The 16,279-nt window shown below is 44.5% G+C and overlaps 1 protein-coding gene across 1 annotated transcript in view; it reads right to left on the reverse strand.

Moving 5' to 3' along the window:
- The window catches only part of PMFBP1 (polyamine modulated factor 1 binding protein 1), an 86,851-nt gene extending 71,589 nt beyond the window's left edge, over positions 1-15,262 (reverse strand). The window contains 3 exon segments of the mRNA XM_088062424.1: positions 12,311-13,169; positions 14,275-14,410; positions 15,089-15,262. Of these exon segments, the coding sequence (XP_087918550.1) occupies positions 12,311-13,169; positions 14,275-14,318 (903 nt within the window). The 5' untranslated portion in view covers positions 14,319-14,410; positions 15,089-15,262.
- Between the last annotated feature and the right edge of the window lie 1,017 nt (positions 15,263-16,279).

Below are 16,279 nucleotides of genomic sequence, written 5' to 3' on the forward strand. Positions count from 1 at the left end.
TTGCCCTCTTCTTCCCAGAAGCCTTCAGCTTTCCATTGTGCTGCCCGTTGTGACATCCTTAAACTGATCCTTGGGTCACTGACCCCTCTCAAGGCTCTGCATCCCAAGCTGCTGCCAAGCTGGAGGCCAGGTACAGTTGGGTGTGCCAGCAGCAAGGCACACACGAGTGCAATCCATGGACTCGAGATCTCGGGTATTTGGCACAACGCTCAGACTGCTCCAGGGCTGAGAGCAGTCTCTGCAGGAAGCAGCTTCATTCTTCCCTGGGGTGATGGACAACAAGGCTCTAGGTCATGAGACAACAGGTGATGAAAATGAAAGGGAAAAGGAGGAGGATGAGTCTAGAAAAGTTAATGAGTGTCAGATAAGCTGTTATGAGACATGAAAGTCATTGTGCTCAGGACCTACTTGTAACTTTCAATCCGACCCTCAACAGAATCCCTGTGCTGAGCCCAGCAGGTCCTATCCCCATATTTTATGCATGTTGGAAAACAGACTGGGATGCTCCAAATAGCCTCACAGGAAAGGTCGATTTTGGTTTAATTAAAAAAAAAAAAGTTTGCCAGATTTCCATCTTAGCAAAGCTTTGATTCTTACATGAACAGAAATTCCAAGTTTTATCATGTCACAAAGACTGGGAGTTTGCTGCTTGCAGGGGAAAAAATCCCCAATAAAAAACCCAACCCAACCCCTCCCCCCCCCCAAACCAAACCAAACCAAATCAAACCCTATAAACCAAGCCAACCCCCTACAAAAAACAAAAAAAAAAAAAAACAAGGCAGTTTTTTGTGGCAGAAATGTCTGCTGAGTTTAATGCCTCCTCTGCCTTTCACTCACCAGCCCAGCTCAGTGCTGGAGGCAGGCCCCGTGCTGGTATTTGAACTCAGCCAAAGGAAGCCACTTCCTCATTAAGATATACCCAAATATGGCAATAACATGGAGAGCCAAAAGTAGTAACAGATTTATTATTGCCACTATGTGGAAATAATTTTTTTTTTGCTGTTACTCAATCCGGTTAATTATCCATGCAAAGTAAAGTTATTCCTGGCAGCCACAGAGGCAGAGCTGACTTGGTAATGGCTGGGGATGGAATGGTTGTTATGCAGGAGGAGAAACTAAATAGTTCAGTAAATTAGTCCAAATAGATCCACACTGGGATTGGCCTTTAGAGATTCAAAATACTGAATTCAATGCTTTTAGGCTTATCATACTTTTTATTTAATAGAGAAGTGTCTGATCTGGGACTGCATCATATCCCAAAGACTCTACAAAGGTAATTTTTCAGCATGCCCTGAGGGTAACAGGGAGAATTACAGAAAGCTTCAAACCTTCCAGCTCCCACAAGCATCCTGGACTTTCACTAGAGCAAAAATGCACAGCCAGTTGGAACGTTGGTGGTTCCTGAACACTTGGAAGAGTGTTACAAAGCACACCACCAAGTGCTTCAGTGGTACCTGATGTCGCTGAGGGGAGCAAAAAGCTGAGTGCAGCACCATCTCTGTCACCAGCCTCAGCACAGCTCAGCCTGAGGCACCTTGTACTCTGGTTCCCGAGGCATTCTGGAGCCACTCTCTTGCACTTGGAGCTTATTTGCCCTAAGAAGTGTCCCCACAGTCAAGTTTTACCTTGTGAGAAAAAAAACAAACAATAAAAACCCAACACCAAACACAAAATGCCACATTCCCTTTGTCAATGGGAAAGAGGACCAAAAAAAAATGAAGCCATAGAGTGGAAAACCCCAAAACCTACAGAAAACAAGAGCTGAAAGTGAAGAAAACCCTAGAATTTATTAAAAAAGTTATTTGAACTGTCCACAAGCAGTGATTGTATAAACACTAAACAACAGGAACATAAATGAACACTATGGGAAAAGAAACTGCTGACATTTTTACTGCAGGAAGGACAGACCACCAAGAACAGCCTGACTCAAACACCCAGCGCTGGTTCCCACACCAGAGCTGTTTGTGTTGGCTCCAGCACCTAGTTCCAAGCAGAACAGTAAGAACATGCATTCTGCTGATGTTTGAATAACCCCTGCCAACAAATTGATCACCCAGCAGCCAGGCTGTGGGAGATAAGAGAAATAAGTGTGAGAGAGCAAGAAAGTACAACGAAAAGACACTCGGCACTCTTCTTCTAGCATCAGTGTTCAGTGGGAGCTCTTTCTGTTTCCCTTCTTTAAAAGGTTTTATTTCTTTCCCCCAGTCCAGGAAAAGCATAACCCAAAAGGCATTGGTGAGCATACGTAATGTACATGCAGGGGAGACATGGCTGCCCCAGAAACAGAGATTTCACAGATGGTAACCCAGAGGACAGCCTAAATCAAGCAAATCTCTAAATAAGGTCTGGGAGGCACTTTCTAAAGAAGAGCCACATTAATGCCAAGTAGGCAATTCCAGTTGTTGGCTGGACCCCTGCCCAGCAGCCTCCTGCATTCACCTGGCCACCCTGCTAGCCCAGAACCTGCCTCACACCCTGCACAGGGCACTTGAAGCAACAGCTCCAAACCATTGTCACTCCTCAAGTTGCCCACGGAGCAAACCTGCATGGAAATTGGTCACAAAAAATAATACTACATTTCTTCTAGAAAATACAGCTGCTTTCTCTCAGAAGGGAGTCACTTAGCATGGAGGACAACACTGACTTCTGACCATTCTTTTCAGATACTTTAATTCTTTTCCTTCTCACACAGAGTGCATGAGCTTGGTACATTAGCTCATCAGGATGTATGCACATCATGCCACAAATGCAAAGAAAACAGAGTGAATAATTAAAAATACAGTAAATTTATAATTGTTTTAAACTGCCATGCCCCAGTATAGTCTATCTCCTGAAGAGATTTAATCCTTTCACTATTTTCTGCCTTTTAAAGACTTTTAATATTAAATGGAAATCTGTACCTTTAGTTGTCATTTTCCATCTTGCACAAGTAAACCTTTCCCTCAGCATCTTTTTAAGTTATAAATAAAACACCCAACTATTTTCTTTTTCCCACAGACGAGAACATTAAAACATTGACATTTTAATCTGTTTGATACAAGAATGAGTTGTGTCAGCACAGTGCTTCCAGCTACAACAACAGAAAACCCAAGTTTAATTAAAGACAGAGTGGAGAAGCCGCATGCTACTTCCCCTGAACCTGAAGGGATGTACAGCAGATCCTTGCTCGCTCACCATTCTGGGCTCAGGCTCCTCTCTGGGTAAGTGCTGGTCAAGCAAAATATGATTGAAAAGGAAGGAGAGGTAGGACAAAAAACAAACAAATATTTTCTCAGATAGGAGATGCAAAAGGTGAGCCCGCATACCTGAGGCATACAGACATCACAGATTTTACCCAGAAAACAGCAACAGCATGGCACAAACAGCCCTAAAACAAAGGTGCAGCAGAGGCCACTCACATCCACATCGGCCCTGCAGCTTTGATGCTGGGGCTGAAAGAACATAGACCTTCAAGACTCCCACCTGCATGTGCTCAGCCTGTGCCTGCTCACAGCTCCCAAATAATCCCTTACAGCAGCATTGGGACTCCTCACAAGAAGGACTTCTCACAGGTGACAGCCCTCAGCAGACCCCTGGGCACCTCTGTTGCCAAATCAGGAAACTAAATTTAATTTTTCAGTCTTAGAAGTGGTATAAAAATGAATGCAGACTTGTTTTGCACTTCTGCACTACTGATACCTGCCAGGAGCCATCAGCTAGGTGAGAATTGTTCTTCCAAACTGAAAATGTGGTGACCTTGCAGTCTTCCTTCTTACTAGGAAAGCCCCAAACACTGAGCCAGTCTCTAGGGTTTCATTACATTACTGAACCAGAGGAGGGGTTTCATTTGTTCAATAATGAACATGTCAAAACCACTACAAATAGGAAGATCAAGGCTGTAAGATAAAGTATTTTCTACTTTAGTAGAAATGAGACTTATAATTTCTAAGGAGTTCATTTTATTAGCATTTCACATCCAATGTTCCTCTCCAAGGAAGTCTAGAAATCTCTTAGCAATGTGCCTCTTGATTCTCTTTAAATATGCTTGTCCATAGCCTTGTCATTTGCTGGCTGGAGAAGAACATTTCTGTGTTTGATTTTGCTCTTTCACAACTTCAGTTCCAATGTAGAAGGCTATTTCAGGCTAGCTGATATCCCTAAGGCAGGAGACATGGCAAAGGGAATAAAGCGAGTTGTGTAAATAGGAACAAAACGGAAAATGGATATGCAAAAATTAAATAAAAGAAAGAAGAAAAAGTACAGTAGCACTGTTATCAATTGCAGATCCCAGGTTTTGGAAGATGGGGCCATGAGTGCCACAAATGCATCAGACAGCACCACCTCTCCCATCTGTACACATACCAGGCACCAACACAGGCACCTGTAGCACCTGATCAAGGAAGCAAAAAATACCTGTTCATGGGGGACCTTTGAGAGCCTGGAGGTGATTTATACTCCTGCTTTCCTCAGCAGGTGGGCATGTGCCTCTGTGTTTCCATGTCCAGGCATGCCTGCACTGTGTCACCTTGCCAGTTGTTCCTGTGCCAAATTCTAAACCTGACACTTGTAAATGTAAATTGTGAAGGAGTTTCCAGGATTACTTTCTCCATCTGCTTCCCAAAGCAAAAAAAAACAAAACACCCCTCCCCCCCCCCAAAAAAAAACCTTAAACAAACCCAAAACAAAATAAAAAACATCAAGAAAGTCCATGAATTCAAGCAGAGCCTTCAAGAGTTCTTTCAGAGGATCTGAAGCAGGATTTCACCAGGCAGCTGGAGCTCATTAGATCTGCCACAAAGCATGAAAGCCACTTGCCAATTGTGTTGTACACTACTCCTCATGTCAGTCTCCAAGAGGCCAGCCCTGGCAAAGGGAACAGCCAGGCACACAGCTGGACATTCTGTGCTGAACGCAAGGCTGAGCTGGAAGGGTAGAGTGATGGCCTAGCTCTCACCCCAGAGATCAGGGCTTCCTCTGGATTACCAATGGAGACTTGGTCTTGGAAATAAAACCAAGCTGGCACATGCATGATAACCATGCACCTGGCAGAAGCTATTTCTCCTTGAAGCTTGTTAATCTGCAGCTGACAGCAAAACAAAATCATTCTGGGACCAGTCAAATAAAAAGGATCTCTCATTATCCAGTGGTCAGGTTAATCAGAACTACTAAGATGCTGGTCCACAATAACCACAAGATTAAGGTAAGCAAAAAGGGAACTTGGAAAATACTAGTTTGGCTCCTTTCATTTAACTTCTGCACAAATAAACACAAAAATAAAACTACAGTACATAACTGGATGGGCTTGCCCCCCCTGAGCATTGGGCTGGCAGATGTTGCAGCTGTGCTTAGAGCGTCAGGGTTCAAACATGTCATCCCCTTTAGCTGGTTGCAATAATCTAAAGCACTCTAATAGCTGTTGTCTTCTGCTTTCATTTCCCTCTTCCCTTTTAGTGCCTGTAGCAGCTCTGTGGCAGTTAGTAGCAGTGCCAGTCCCAAGCAGTGTTGTGCTCTTGTCACACATAACACAGCATGGCACCATCCATCTCATGGAACACAAACATGCCAAGATCCAAGACCTCTGCCACCACAACCATAATCTGTAAATGTCCAAGTTCCATCCCCAAGTACCCCAGCTCTGGCACCCATCTGCAGCAGTGCCTGGGAAGAGTTGTCAGAAATCCAGATTAACTAGAGATGATTTCTCCATTACTGTCTGCTAATCAAAAAACATCACCCCCAAAGCCTCCAGACACTGGTTTAGACTCTGAAGCAATGAAGAAGACTTCACAGAAGGCATTCTCTTGGCATGCCCAAGAATCAATAATCCACTTGTACAGTTCCCTTGGATTCTATTTTTAAAACTCTTTTTACAGATTACCAGAGACAAGAGTTTTCCTTCCTAATGTACACCTTAGAGAAGAGCTTGCAGAAAGTAGTAGACAACTATTATGAATATGCAGCAAATAGCACAAACTAATCAAATTTTGTATTTATTAATTCCTTAGTATTCCAGAGAAGGAGATAATATTTGGCAGAGGACATGTACTGCAACAAGCGCAGTCTTGTGCAGAGAGCAGAGCTGGTCTTTCTGCAGTGTTTTGCTCTCACTGGGATGTGCTCTAAACCAAGGGCTGCCACCACAGCCACAGAGCCAGTTGTCACAGCTGAAAAGTGTCAGTGGCCTCCTGGCTTAGGCAAGTATTTTACAAAACCTTCAAGAATCTGCTGTCAAGATACTTTACATGACCCTGCAGACACTTCATTAAAAAGCCAAACTCTACAGCACAGAAATGAGTAGGATTGCTGCTCTTGTATGACTGCATTTCAAAGAGAACCCTTTTCAAGAGGGTAACAGAAAAAAAGACATTTAATAGCAAATTTTATGAGAGAAGGATAAAAACCAGGTAGTTCAACAGTTCCTGAAATCCCAATGGTGGTCAATAAATCGACTTCTCCTTCACTTTATATGAAGAGGCTGTACTTAGCAAATCACTGTGTAAGCTGCCTCAATAACAGCAATCCTGCTATCAAGTTTACTTGCAATGAGTCCAACAAAGAAATTAATTTCTTAGATGACAAGAAAAGGTTATCTAGAACTGGGAAAACACATGAGACAAAGATTTCCACTAATAAAACAAATATCAGACTCAGAGCTGAATTTGAAGCTATTTTTTCTCTGAAAGATTTGAAATCCCTGTAGCCCAAACACCAGAGCTACAAAGAAAACATCTGCAACCTGCCCTGCTAAAAACATGAGGAGGGCAGAACAAGCCACAGCTCTTTTCAGTACATGAGTTACTCCCTCAGCTCCATGCATACTGTTCCTCGAGTGAAGCTCAGAACAAGAAAATATACTGCAACCCAAGTTCCAGAGTTAAAAACAAACCTCACTTTGAGCTACCAGCTGATTCACTCCCCAAAACTTCAGTACAATATAATTTCCAGAATTCAGAACATGCCCCTTTCACAAGTATGAACTTGTTTCTTATGACTCCAGCAAGTAACAAAACACACCTTCCTGGTCTCATCTTACTGATTTTATTGGTCTGTTTAATCCCAAGATATTCCACAGGTATCAATCACCCATCCTATTTTCTAGTTATTAAATTTTTTCATAAATATTTCCACAAAAGGGCACCACTTTCCTCTATGCTACCCTTTATTCCTCTCACTGTAATACACACCCTTCTGTTATTCCTCATTTCATAATCCTCATACTTGTCTGTGCACATCAAGTAAGCAAACTGACCTGACTTATCCACATGCCCACTGGAAGACAGCCAAAAACATAAGACAACACAGAGGTTTGATTTTGAAGGTCATTATATAAAAAAGTGGATTCCCTGTCTCTGCTGCCCAAAGATCTGCTCCCAGCAGTTCTTACAGCAACTCAATCCATCCAACACCCAGGAACTCTATGATCACATCACACACCTGGCATCTGCTCTGGATGGCTTGGTGACTACATTGCACTAGCAGAATCAATTTCTACAGATTTGGGGTTAGTTGTAAAAGCTTGTTGAATTTCTCTATTTCACAGCTGCAAAGTTAACATCAAATTTTAATCAATTCCAAACCAAAGCCATGTAATTCACCTGAAATAATAACAGAAAGATTTAGATTGTCAGCTTCTGTCCCACATCCATTTAACCCCAGCTGCCCAAAGCAGCAACAGGTCACAATCACCTCTAGTGCTGTTGTTGTGGCTGGTTAAGCAGGGGACCTCTAGGAATCTCTAGAAAGGATTCCTGCAAATCCCACAGGAAGACAGATTACTCTGCTAGGACAGTTATATCTTGAGTGAGTGGCTTGAAGTAGGTCAAATGGGGAAGAGTTAAAATCTAGCTTCCATAGTTATTAAAAGAAAGAGCTTGAGGAGCTGATTGGACCATTCATGCTAATTTCTTGTATTCTTTGGAAAACAAGCTATTTGAGAGGACAGAAAAAACCAATAATGGGGAGGTGGTTTTGTTGGGGTGGTGTTGTGTTTAATTTTTTTTTTTCAGATTTGTTGACATGAGTAGCTACAGTCTTGTCTGTGTGACACTGATGGTAAAGAAATGGAATGGCCAATACAAGACTCTGGCTAGAAGAAAAGTGGAGAGGGTAATATAGCATTAGTAACATGAATTTTCAGAGAATATATTCTTGCACTGGCATGGTTTTTAATTAAATGCTTATTGCTAATTAATAGCACAGATATAGCAGGTTTTGTATGGCAGTTGACTTGATGCAAAATGACATTTGATTAAGAAAATCAAAATCAACATGACACATCAAGTGGGCTAGAGACTGATAGGCCTCAGAATATAATTGCAGATAAGGCCAAATACTAAATAAATGTTTCCAGCTTATAGCAATTAAATATCAACACAAAAGAGAACAGTTTCTTTTATCCCACCCTCAAGAGCTTGACCCTATGTTATGCAGCAGTTTTGTCTATGCTCTGAAAAAAAAGCACAAGATGATTACTGAACAAATTTACAGATTAGAGCGATGAAAACAAGGATCAGTGGTAGAAAGCAATTTAGTTTGCCAGACAAAGAAGACTGGAGCAAAGATCACCATTTTTAATATAGCTAAATGTAAGAAAACATGCCTAAGCCCCACTTCCACGCTGGCAGTCTCTCCTGAAAGCAGGTACTCTGAAAGGTCACTGTAGAAAAACATTTGTAGGGAGCTTCGAGGGAGATACTGTGGGTAAATAAGGCCATGGAGAAAATTTCGCGTTCATATTTCCTCCAAAGCTAAAACTACACAAGGGAGGCTTCAGATAACAGTTGATAGCAGCTGGTGACAGAAACTCACACAATTAAAAAAAACCAACCACTCTCCTAGAAAGCTGCCAAAAGTTTGATTGAAACAGAAGTAAGGAAGTGTTTGGGCATCTCACGCCTTCCTTGAAGGTCAAAATGGACAAAACTCAGGTGTCTGAGAGACAGGAAGCAAGTGAGACAGATACCAGTTCTACTCATACTTCTCTGAACACCATCCTCATGTCCCAAATACAAGCATTCAAGCTCTCCCTCTTCTTCCTTTCATACCTTGTCTTTATACAATATGCAGAGCACTAATATTTATGAACTTAAAGGGAGCTACTCACACACAGTGAAACTAAACATCTTGTTTTCTTCAGCAATTAAATCCCACTGCTACATGTCACAGCTTTTTTCACCTGAGGTACAGAAGTGCCAGGTAATGCTGTGACCTCGCTCACCTGTTACAAAACCTCTTAGCAAGCATTCTGCAATCCCCCCAGCAGGTGACAATCCCATGACAGGGCATGGTCCATACCAACTGCACCCAGAGCATCTGCTGCTTTGGTCTGGTCATGAATATATAGAAAGGAGAGGAAGAAAAAGCCTAGAGAACAATTTATCCTGGATCTCTTTACATCAAAACTCCTCTCACTATTAGCTCTTCCAGTTTATTCCTCCACCTTTATATAAAGTTGTGTTTAGAACATTACATGCAGCTAAACAACTGAAAGCCTAGAACACAAAAGCTCAAGGAACATACATACAAAGCGCTTAGGAATTACAGCCCTACCTCCCAATTCCCTGCCTGGGGTTCTCAGGTTCCCACCTGACAGCACCTGTCATCTGTGTTGAACAGTGCAGCTGTGATCCTGGCCACGATCAAGTGAGGTACAACACTCCTTCAGCAGCTGTGATTAATCAAGAGCTCTGACACAAGATCTTTTAACCACACTAATGGGAGATTTCTGCCATAAGTTTTACACCACAGGACCACCTTAGACACCTCCAAGCCAGGTTTCTCCCAGCAGAGCCCATCTGCCCATGAGCCACAACCCAGCTGCAGTGGAGAGATTTGTGGTTTCCCTACCTGCCACCTGCCTCCTTCTAACATCAACGCATAGCTTCAAAGTCCAAAGGGACACTCAAAAGAAAGCTGGAGGGATAGAGAGGAATCAATGTCAAAACAAACAAATAGCTTTCAAATGATTTGGGACTCTAAAAATGAGAGGCTGTATTTTTAGCCTGCATACAAGTAGCTCTAGGCGCTTTTCCTTTGTCCCCATGACAGTAGGTAAGTGAACACACCTGCCTCACCTCGCACCCTGCTGATGGTAAACACGAGGTCTTGCATTCAGGTTACAATGTGGAGTTACTTCAGAGCAGCCCTGTGCCAAAATAGCACATTTCTGAGGGATGCAAAGGTATTCAATAAAAAGCTTTTAAAGGCATATTTTTAAACTTGCAGCAGGAAAGCTTTTCTGTGTCAAGACAGTAATTCTTTTAACAGCATTGATCAAAATGTCATTCTTTTATGAGTGTACAATACCTTTTAATGGCATACAACAAACCATTAGGGTTCTACACCTCTGTGCAGCACAGAGCTTACTGGAAAATCAGCAACATTGGCCAAGAGATAGCCACTGGGTTTTATGCCTCTCATAAGGCAGAGTTTCTTCCATTCTCTGATGCACCCAAATACCCAGAAGTGAAGTGACCTCAAAAAATTAAGTCAATCTACTCACCACTTTCAACATAGCTTTTTTCCCCACATATTTTCCTCCAAAAATGCCAGTCATAAACACAACAAATATTCTGGCTTTCCAAAGCGGGATTTTATCACCAGGGTCTATTCTGGCTCTTTCTTTTCCTCACTAGTGATCACACTTACCCCAAGACAGCACTGACTGAGGAATTGGAGGAGTTGAACAAAATGGTTTGATTTTCAGAAATGGGATGAAGTGCCACCTGCCCTTTCCTAACACTGAAGTCTGGGTCAGAATCCATCTACAAATAATCTATTTTTTTTTTAAATACTCCAGCCCTTCAAAGGGTGAGAGCACTGGTGATTGCATTTGCTCTGCTTGAATGGAAGACCAGCATGGGCTTCCTGTATGCATTCAGCACTTTACAGCCTGATTTTAGTTACAAATATCAACAGGAAAGGGAATGATTTACATCAACTCACCTTCAAGGCTTTTCCTGTCAAGGGAAAGAGAATATTTATGGGATTTAATCATCACTGTTAACTGAGCAATGGCAGCAGCAAAAGAGCAGTATTTCACTCTCTGAAATACTTCTTGATCTAGCAGGATCTCAGCTGCTTCTGGAAGTGTAAAGCCATCAGTATAAACAAATGAAAAAACAATTCCCAATAAAACACAAAGTAAACCTATAAATCAAAGACAGAAAAACTGGTAGAAAAAAGACACAGAAAAAATGGAGGTTCTAAAATCAAAATCTGGAATGAAATTAACTTCAGTAAAGAAAAGTTTGAGAGGCTGCTTGTCTCTTACATGCTCAGAAGCAGCTTTGTGCCTCTGAGTTTGTTATGAGATGTTGCTGTAAGTTTTCTCAGTCCAATCTAAAATTTAAAAATGAATGTTAATTTTTCTCTTTAAGATAATTTTTATAAGCATTCAACTCAAACAGGACAATTTATGCTCCAGAAGATGTCATTGTCTCAGTCAGAACACCACAAAGGCAATGACGCTTACATTTTCCCAGCATTCATTATTAAACATATGGTCAGAGAGGTCACCCTCCAAAAAGCAGGACTGTGCCACATGATCCAACTAATAACCCAGACCAAAACCTGGTCAGAGTTGGAATTTCAAAGTTATCAGGGAATGATTCCTCACTATCACATACAGGAGATCTCAGAGTTGCTCCTTCATGGTTGTTGTAGTAAAGAGAGTGAATAAACAGTGAAGCACGTTTGGAATTTTTTAAACTGGTGATTTTCTAGGTTATCCAAAATATATTAACCAAATCCCCTGCATTTTGCTATAACAACTAATTTCTTGTTAGGGTTAACACTACCCTACCCTAACCCTACACTACATTCTGTGCAATAAACATTGTGGCAGCATAGAAGAGCTGTTCCTGTCTTTTTTTTTCCCCCCCCGTACAGCTTGATTCAATACAAGCAACTCTCTATTTCTTTATCTCATCAGTGATGTGGTAATAAACTAAGGTCTTAAATTAAGAAGGTCAAACAGGACCAACATAGGCAAGAACCCGACTCATTGAGTACTTCAGCACCTATCAGCTCAGTGTTTTACTTTAAATCTCCACCTCTGAAAGCTTTTCATAACAGGTTTTGCATTGTTAGTCAGAAACTACAGACATGCATTTGATCCCACTTTTCAGCAAAGAATCAGACCAGATGATGTTTCCTAATGACTTTGCAGCAGAACCTGCTTGGAGAAGGTTTTGCACCCAGGTGTTACAACGAGTGACCGCTGTGACCACATTCAACGTGGCTTGCAGAGCTTTGAATCTCAGCCCATCCTTCTTCTCTTTAGAGGGTTCAGGGAGCTGCTTGGCCAGATGGGATCCTCCCAAGCACTAACCTGGTCCGTAGTTTGGCAGGTGCCAGCTTTTCCCAGGACCCTGCAACTCAGAGTCTGGCCCACCATCTCTCCCGGAACGGCAACGGAGGAGCCGGCGGAAGCAGCGCGGCCTGTCCCGGAGAGGGCGGCCGGGAAGGGAGCCTTCCCTGCCCCCCAGCCGCTCTGGAGAGGAGGGAGTCCGGGCGGGAGGTCCTCCGCCAGCGCCGGCCTCAGCCGGCGGGGACTGCCAGGGGGCACGGTGGGGACACGGTGGGGCACGGCGGGGACTGCCAGGGGGCACGGTGGGGACACGGTGGGGCACAGCGGACCCACGGCACCCGGAAACCGCCCCAAGGTCCGCCAGCAGCGGCAGCGCCGTTCGAACGGCCCGCCAGCCCCGCCTCCGCCCCGGCCCTCACTGACAGGGCGCTCGCCCAACCCCGAGGCGGGTGAGGGTAAGTCCCGCCCCCAAAGCGACCAATCAGCGCTCGGCAAAGGCGGGGGCGGTGCCGGCTGCGCACGCGGGAGGCCGCACGAGCCCTCGGGGCCCCGCAGGCATTGATTAACGGAAGAACTGTCCAATAGAAGCTCGGCTTCCCGCCCCTCCGTGACGGCGATTGGATAGCCCGGAAGGGGCGGGGCGCTCCCGCGCCGAGGAGGGGCGTTGCCATGGGGACGGGCGGGCGCCGGGCCGCAGACATGGCCGGCCCGCTGTGCTCTGGGCAGTGCTGCGCCGGCCAGCCGCCGGGACTGGACCCTCATTTGTGTTGTGCTGTAAGCCGATGAGGGAGTTGCTGCTGCCTCTGGGCCACACACAGATCTGATTCGAGATAGGAGAAGTCTCCATACCCAGGAGATGCTGGAGCTGGTTTGCTGTCCCCTGTAAGGGAAAGACCCAGTTTGAGAAATCGATGGGTAAAAAAGGTGCCATTAGCACAGGAGATGTATAAACCAAGCTCTACATGACTCAGACATTTGTTTGTGAGACCATATGCAAACCAAAGTGCTATAGGCAAAAAAAGAAAAAAATGCACAGACAAATGATAAATCATAAGAGCAAAGAACTGCCCAGCTGTTCCAGTGCTTGGTGGAATAGCAGGAAGGGAATGGAGCTCACTGAAACCCCTAGAGATATAAATAACCACAAGAGAGTGAAGGTTCCTCGCAGCCCTTGCTGCTTGTTGGCAGGATGGCTGAGCTCAGCTTGTCCAGGCCCTGCTCACAGCGGCTGACCTGGGAAACGGCGTGAGGCAAAGCTCCGGGCTGGGATCTCTGGGAGGAAAACAACACTAGAAATTCACTTCCTCCCCCTGCTTGGAACTGGAGTGTGACCAGAGTGAGAGAATGCTTGGAACTTCGGCTGCTGTTAGAAGAGGAATGAAGTAAAATAAATATTTTTGTAATAAAAATTTAATATCCTTTTTTTGGGCTTTGTAATCAAAGTAGCTTTATAAGCTATGCGCGCATGCACAGTAATCCTCCACTAATCCTGCTCGCCTCAGGCATATGAGATGCTACAGAAATAACAAGGCAGTGCATACTAGAGAAGAAACTTCTAATTTGTTTTTGTCTAGCTCAGCATAAGGCCAAGCCCCAGGTGCAATGGACCATCACATGAAAAATGTAACAGAGCTCAAATGTAAAATACTCCTGCAGCCATGTATATTGATCAAATACCAGATGGCACAAATGGGGTAACTGTGGGATGGAGTTGGGAATGGAAGTCAAATTCCAGATTCTTTTTCCAAAACAAGGTACCATTTAAATTTGTGAAATCCAGGGAAACAGCAAGAAAGCCAGGGTTTTGTGGGGGTCAGAGCCCAGTGAACATCACTGCTAGGCACAGTACAACCATATTTCCTCAAAATTTTCACTTCAACTCAATTAGGAGCAGCAGTAATCCACACCAATTTGTGCTTTTTTGTAATTTGGCTTTGATTTGCCACTCATGAGGCTATGAAATTGTGACTTTTTACTGATCTTACAGTTGGGGACATCTGCTGCTGGTAGGTGTTGCTGATGCCTTCATTGGGGAAGATCCTTTTCTTTCTCTTTCAAGGACACATGAATTCCTCTAGTCTGCAGGAATGTTCCACTGTGCCGGTGTCAAACCCCGGTGTCCTAGTAGGGGTGTGAGGGATCTTTTAGACACCAACTCTGAGTTTATTTTACTGTGACTAATAGACCCATTCTAGTTCGGAATCAAGCCAGGGCCTGAAACTGAAATTGCTTCCTAGTAAGTAATTTGCTCCAGTTAGTGAATTGAGGGAAGCATTCCCATCCTCCTAGACCCACTGGCTTGGCAGTGTTAATAAAATATACCCCAACCAAGGAGAGGTGGCAGGATGCCAGAACAACGCATAAAAACTATCTTTCCTGGGGAGAGTCATCCGACAAGTTGTCAGCGGGGACTGCTCCTCCACCAGTCTGCCAAGGACTCCTCTGGAGGAGCCCTGTGGTGGCACAGTGAGCTGCCAACAGCGAGAGCCAGCAACACAAACTCATGTGCCCACAGCCACCAGAGACATGGGTGCTGGCCCTGGGCCAGGAGACACATAACTCACTGCCACTGCGTCCCCTCGCCAGGCACAGCAACCGTGCACGCGTGGACATCAGCTGCTCTGACCTCAAGCAGGGCAGAGGTGGTGCTGACAGGCCAGGAAAGGCACCCCAACCCTGCCCATCACCACTCTGCCTGCCCACGTGGGAGGCATAAGCCCAGGGCTGTACCCCAAGCATGTGCTGGGAACCCTTCTTAAACCTGAACCCCGCCAACAGCAGCTCAAGCAGCAAAGCTACCCCTGCTCCTGGGCTGACAGAGCCTTCCTGCCTTTCCCACGCAGCACGGCAGAGCCCAGCAGCGTGGGCAGGCACAGGGCCACAGTGTGCCTGGGACAGAGGACACCAGCTCCTGCAAACACTGAGGAGGCTAAATGCTGGAGCTAAGGCTACTCCCTCGTGGGCACTCCATGGGCCTTCACTGTCCCAGACGTGCTGGAGCTGAGCAGCCCCTTAAGAAGTTGCAGGTGGAGCCTGTTTGTAGTACCTGTGCTCACAGCTGTGTCAGCTTACAATCAGGCAATTGTTAAGGTTGGAAAAGACCTGTAAGATCGCAAAGTCCAACCTTCAGCAAAACGCCACCACTGTGTTCACCTAACTCATGTCCCCAGGTGCCACACCCACGTTTTTTAAAAACTTCCAGGGAAGATGGTTAACAGCTTCCCTGGGCAGTGCCTGTGCCAGCCTTTTCCATGAAGGATTTTCCCTAATATTCAACCAAACGTCCCCTGGCTCAACTTGAGGCCATTTCCTCCCATCCTATCACTTGTTACCTGGGAGAAGAGAGTGACCCCACCTGGCTCCAACCTCCTATCAGGTAGTTGTAGGGAGTGAGAAGGTCCATGTCATCGCACTCCTCCCCTCCCCCTAGTGCTCCTGCATTTGGGGTGAGATTAAAATTGTGATGTCAACTATTAAAATATTAATGTGATCCTTTCAATTTCCTTCTGCTTCATGGGGAGCAATGGCATGTGGAAGAAGGTTTGCTCTGATTCCTCTGAGATGTGAGAGAGTAACTAATTACTGGAGAAGATGAGATACAGTCCTGTGATTCCCTGGAATATCTGCTAAGCCTCAGGACAGTTTGTATATAATAGAGCCACTCTTCTACAAGGAAAAGATAAACAAAGCAAAACAAAGACAGCACTGGAGCAAACAGCAGCTCTGGATAGTCACTGGTCTCAGAGTTAATCTAGAAACTGGTAAATAAGGCTGCAGACAATTAATTTGAGGAATATTGCCTGTAAATAATATTTTACAGTAGGATTAGTTCATCGGGAGGGTTCCTGGTGAACTCATAGGAAGTGTGGGGAGAAAGGTAAGACGCTACATTGCCTTCAGCTGTTTAAATGATTCCTGCAGATCCTATTACAGAAGAGAAAGGGAAATGGCTGCAGAACAAATCATACGAGTTGCTATTTCCAGTGGTCC

This window comes from Pseudopodoces humilis, chromosome 14 (genome assembly GCF_049639895.1).
Source record: "Pseudopodoces humilis isolate 2021_Gansu_Grassland_sample_001 chromosome 14, ASM4963989v1, whole genome shotgun sequence".
Classification (NCBI taxonomy): Eukaryota; Metazoa; Chordata; class Aves; order Passeriformes; family Paridae; genus Pseudopodoces; species Pseudopodoces humilis.